This window comes from Ambystoma mexicanum, chromosome 3p (assembly GCF_040938575.1).
Source record: "Ambystoma mexicanum isolate Mex_15411 chromosome 3p, UKY_AmexF1_1, whole genome shotgun sequence".
Lineage (NCBI taxonomy): Eukaryota > Metazoa > Chordata > Amphibia > Caudata > Ambystomatidae > Ambystoma > Ambystoma mexicanum.
This window is the reverse complement of record NC_090925.1, coordinates 958,766,178-958,772,177: the sequence shown is the minus strand read 5'-3', so window position 1 is coordinate 958,772,177 and position 6,000 is coordinate 958,766,178. Positions and strand designations below refer to the sequence as shown.

General features: G+C 39.6%; 1 protein-coding gene across 1 annotated transcript in view; it reads left to right on the top strand.

Moving 5' to 3' along the window:
* Positions 1–3,271: 3,271 nt before the first annotated feature.
* LOC138580012 (olfactory receptor 51G2-like) overlaps positions 3,272–6,000 on the top strand; it is an 80,857-nt gene continuing 78,128 nt past the window's right edge. Inside the window, exon 1 of the mRNA XM_069650244.1 lies at positions 3,272–3,326. Coding sequence (XP_069506345.1) covers positions 3,272–3,326 — 55 coding nt within the window. The remainder of the gene's footprint in view (positions 3,327–6,000) is intronic.

The following is a 6,000-nucleotide window of genomic DNA, read 5'->3' as shown; positions in this document are numbered from 1 at the left end:
GCAGGGAGGCTGTTCCAGAGGGAGGCACCAGCCGAACACAGAGATCTACCCCCAGCTCGTTTCTTTGAGAAATGACTGACCCTGAGGGAGTTAGAGGTAGAGGAGCGGAGTGCTCGAGATATATCATGAACTGCTTCCAGGTGATCCTCTATACAAAACTCACCCCCTTTTTTGAATGGTTTAATTAGGGCCTTGGTTGATTTCATTATTTTGATAGGGCTACTTGGCGCGATATTTGGAGTTGCATTATTCTGTTGTTCATTCCTCTTCTCAGGTGTATGCCATTGGTGGCAACCACTAGTGGGTGAGTCAAACCCCCAACTGCGTTAAAACCAGGCCCAGCCATCGGTACAGCCTTTGGGATATTATTCTCCCGTGTAGAAATGGGGCTAACCTCAATTCCATTGAATGTGGTGCCTTGTTGTTTTTCCGGAGATTTAAATGACATATTTTCTGTTTCAAATGTTTGCACTTTTTATGAAGTCGGTCTGCTTCCTGACTGACACAAATAAGTATTCTCATCACCCATCTTATTTATTACATTCTGCATCTCACTCATCTGTATTTGACATTGATCAAACTCTTTGTCCCACTTGTCCTTTTCTTGGAACATTTTAGCTATTTCTTGTTCAATAGCTTGGAGCTCACCTTCTTTCTCTATATTATCCCTCTGGAGAGTTTGCATCTCTAATATAACCTCCTCTTTGTCTTGTCTGATGTCGCTTACCAACCCTTTTAGGTGTTTTAATTCTTGCTCACTCTCTTCAAAATTCTTCCTTCTTTAAGATAGTTGGGTGTCGATTGCATTGCATTTTGATTGCATTTCTTCAACTCAAGTTCTGATTTAAATTTTTTCGCCTGCTAATTAGCTCCATCTAATTCGATTTTTAGTCTGTTAATTAACTCAGCATCATTTTCCTGCACTCATAGAGATCTATTCAGAATTAACCAAATCTTGGCACAGAGCCTTATCAAGCAGTCTCTCTCAGTAGCTCTAAATAACCTCAGAAGACACACTTGGTTTATACTGCCCTCTTCAAAAATGCTGTCCAGTGATTCTTTCTGCACTTCTCCACAAATGCGGTCATGCCACTGTACAGCATTGTCTGATGACCACACCGCATGTGCATATAATTTTGCCATTAGGTATTTTACCAGCTCAGGAAATGTGGCTTCAATTTGAGATATATTGGAATTCAATTTACAGCGCCACACTAAATTCACAAAATTAGTTCCCTTGAATAAATGGATGGCAGTGTGGAACACTTTTTCTTTAGGACTATTACCTAACTTGGCGGTATTTTAGTATCATGGTATTTCGGCGGTAAATTGGCCTTTCCTCATTTTGGTGGTAATTTGGTATCATGGTATTTTGGCGGTCAATTTGCCTTACCTCATTTTGGTGATAATTTGGAATCGTGGCATTTTGGCGGTAAATTGGCCTTACCTCATTTCGGTGATAATTTAGTGGTGAGCATACCTACTATTACACTGCCCTATGATAAAACAAACTTTCCTCCTTCATAAGTATGACACACTTCGGGCTGACTATATGCAAGTACCCAGGCTTAGTACATTCAAAAGAGAACATCACTTACAAACATCGCATATGAGTTGTCAATGACTTATCTACGTCAATGACCTAAACCCTTGAAGGGCTTTGTTCCCCCTTTTAGCATGCAGGGTAGAACACATTCATACCCACAAAAACTTTCTGACTTGCATATATATATTTCCCTTTTTCTCTGACTTTGTCCCTTGCGGTAAATAAAGTGGTAAATATTTTATCACTGTAGTGCAAACACCAACACCCCCTAGTTACTTTCCCCACTGAAAAAATGACCATCAGATGTGCAAAGTGAAAAAGGAAACACTAACACCAGCATTGTTTCTGCTATGGCAGTTATTATATTTTTTTCTTTAAAAGGCAGCGATATGTATCAAGAAACACATTTATAATCTCTTACTAACAGGCTAGCACATCTGCGATTCTCTGAGAAACAAAACACAAATGCATTACAAGAACGTTTTTTTTTTAGTCCCCCGTGTATGAAACAACCCAAAACAACCTGTTTAAAAATAATGCCCTATTCTTATCTAAACAGTCACAGAGAAAATTGGCAGTCATCCACGCTCTCCTCAATTCCACAGATACTTACATACGAACTTGAAGTAGCTGTAATTTATGATTGCAACCTCTCCGTGCTCCTGCCTGCCCTGAAGTTTTTCCCAGTCACACGATCTCTGGAATGGCCTGGGACTTCCAGGCAGATAGGGCTGCAACTTCTCTGCAGCCGGCCAGTGCACCTCCAGCACCCAGCAGTGGCGCTGGAAAAACAGCAAAAGCCCAGGCTCTCGGTTCAAGCCTCTATTTAATCTTTCTGTCCGTCCATCAAGAATAGCCCTGCCTTTTGCTTGACGTGTCTGACTTCTGACTCCGCTATTCAATCACATCACGAGAGCCTTCATGTAACTATTTATTTCCTGAGTGAACAAAAAGAGATTTCAGAATGTACAAGAAGACAGCTCATTTCCATGGAATTTCCGTCCGTGTTTCCTGAACTGCATTGCAATGTTAACCAGGAGAATTAATTAGTTACTGTTTTTTTTTGTTAATGAGAAAGTTAGTTTGTTGTATATGTTATTTTCCCAATGCAATTCTTTGCAGATAGAAATGCACCTAATGTGTATATGTGTACTGCACATTGAATCTCTGTCTTTTTCTGCATTCTGTTTTGTCATGGAAGGGCTAATTCACTGTCCCACTGTTCTAATGACCCAATGTGGCGTTTCACCTGCTTCATAATTCCCCATGTCTTTTCTGCATTTAGACCAATGCCACCAACCTGCTGGCCTGTATCCCTAACTTGCTCCCACTTGCACCCATTTGCATTTTAACATGACTGCATATTTTGTTGGGTGATTCTTAAAATGAGCACCCATTTTACTGGCTAGTATTGAAAACATTGTCATCTGCACACATTTTGCAGTGGCTGCTTTTAAAACACTACCATTTTAAAACACTGCTATTGAAAGCATTATCATCTGTACACATTATGCAGTGGCTTCTTTCACAACACTGTACCAGCATTTACACCCATTTTGTTGCTTCCACTGTCATCTGCATTTGCATGAATTAATGCCATATGTCCCTACACTCCATTCCTTATGGTGAATTTTTAAGAGCTAAGAAAGCATGCAGCAATAATTCTGATTATCAGGCAGAAGCCATACATATTGGGCAGAGGTTCATCGCTAGAGGAACCTAGCGATGAACCTAGCGAATAGGAGCACTGTGACAGAAAACTCTGAGAAAGCTGCGAAAGGTGAGAGACAAAGTTTATTTAAGTCATTAGATTTATTACTGGATTTAATCATCAAGCTAAGAACATCCAATCAATAATGAGAAAACATTGCAAAGTATTGCTTACTGACTCTGACTTATCACAGGTAGGATCAAAAACCTAGTATAACCTATCGGAAAGCTCCAACCTTGAAAACCTGAAAACCTCATTATCCCCCAGTATGGTCATCACTGAGAAAGTTTCTCCACAAAAGTTCTTGATAAAAGTACCAAAACCACGTTTCCGAAAGTGTGCTAGTTGTAAAATGTGCAGCTTCAAATCTAGAAAACCATTTGTGAGCTGTAATGGTTTGACATGGAAATATAAAAACAACATTACATGTCTAACTAAATTTGTTGTATATGTTATGTGTACATGTGACTTACATTACATAGGTTCTACTGTAGGACACCTGAAGTTGCGCATTTTGCAACACTATAGGGCAATCAAAAATGGAGATCTAACCTATCCTCTAACAGGACACTTTTTAGAGAAGCATCAAGGCAACATTAATGAAATGTCATTTCTGGGCTTAGCTCATGTGCCCCAACACAAGAGATTGGAAAATAGAGAATTGAAGTTGCAGCAACTGGAAGCCTCTTTGATTTGCAAATTTGATACCTTAAGACCACAGGGTCTCAATATTGACTCAGAGATGTGTGTGTTTCTTCAATAGAATGTAACATACGATCTACAGAGTAGTAAACAATGGGAGGATCTTCACACACATAGGACAATGCGTTTTCACTTTAGTAATGTAATATGTGTTTGCTATGATATTCTATATATTTGAGAAGGGGTTAATGTTAGGCCATCAAATATCTAATATTATCCACATATTGCATGACACTTTAAAGCACTAGCACTTTGAAATAGAAATAATTTGCACTTGCACTTTATTATTACATATGCATTAGCACCTTAATGTCCTAGTGTGTTGCCTCCCAAGAATAAAAGCATACATCATGCTCATATTTGCATTCTGTGAGATGTGGGAGCCTCATGTACCTTCTTGGTTGTACTGTTATTGCCTTATATATGTGACTATCATTTGCTTTCAGGCTATGGACAAAGGCATGCTGGTTTGAAGTTCTCTGTTACTGATTTTAGAAATATGTTTGACACTGGTGCACAATGCTGTCTGTTGATCTAGAATGCACTAGCACTTTGATACATTTTAATTTGTTTTTCCTATATTAGAAGGTTTCAGCAGACATCCTGTGCGTAGTGGACAGATATGGTACTACACCAAATAGAACAAATCGCAATGGAATAGAAAAGAAGGGATATGGAAAGTCGACTGTCAGGCTTCAATAAGCGCTGCTTCTAGGTTTAGGGATAGTGGTCTGCAATTTTATTGCAGAACACAATCCTACAAAAACATGTGGGGCACTGGCGCAAGAACATGAATTATGAAAGATTTTAAAATGTGTAACAGCAAGCCACTGCAGCGAGACAAATTCATCCAATATGCCAGTCATTATTTCATAGCAGATGCATTAGCATTGCATATATCTAGACATGGATTATGCGATGACCAGTCTATAGATGATCCAATCATTCCAATATGGATGATGAATTAGTAGGTATTTTGCCGATGCATAGCGATCACGTGATCGTGTTGCTTTGAGGCTGAGCGGAGGAGCGTGCCACGCTTGGTGGCTTGACTGTTTACATATATCTGTGAGTGTTTTATGGAGATGTGGAGGTTTAGCAACCTGACGAAGCCCAGGAATTGGGCAGAACGCGTGGCGCTAGTCCACCCAGAAGGGTGAGTGACTTATATGGACTTTGTCTGTCATGTGAGTATGAATATATTGCTTCTGCTCACTTTATTGTGGTTTGCACGTTATTGTTAAAATAAAGATTTGAATTTTAACATGAGATAGCAGGGTCATGTGTGCTTGGACATTTTTATGCACTATTTTCTATGGTTTTTTGCAGTGCTACAACCAGAGAAAGAGTGTATGTTTTTTTGTATATATATATATATATATATATATATATATATATATATATATATATATATATATATATATATATATATATATATATATATATTACATGGCCTGCGGTAGCAGTCATGTAGTTATGGTTAAGTTGCTAAACCCATAGGAGGATTACTTTTTGGGCGGCTTATAACTTCTCTCTGCCTGGACGAATCCTCACCAAACTTTGCAAAAGAAGTATATGGCCCACTCCGAACTTCTTTGCAAAGTTTGGTAAAGTTTGGTCAAGGGGGGCAAAGTTTTAGGGGGAGTCCCAAAATTCATTTTTTTCCTATAGACATAATGGGGAAAAAATGTGCTCACGCCTACAGCCCAAACCGATGGATGGATTTTCACCAAATTTGCGGCAGGAGCGGCGGCTTGGTCCCAAAAGCATGCTTTTGTTAATTTGGTGTAAATCTGTCCAGTAGTTCCTTTTAAAACAACTTAAAAGTAGGTCCCAAAAAATTAGTGATATCTATATCCGCTCCACAGACACACTCCCCGTTTTGGTCCGCGAACAGGACTCCGATTGGCTTAGAGGGCAACGTGGTGTCCGCGGACATCGGACGTGTCTGCTGATTGGATGGTGAAAAGCGTGAAGTGCGTCAGATTTTTGGAAACGCCCGCCATCTTGGATTCGCAGACAGAGGCCGGTGTCCCCGGAC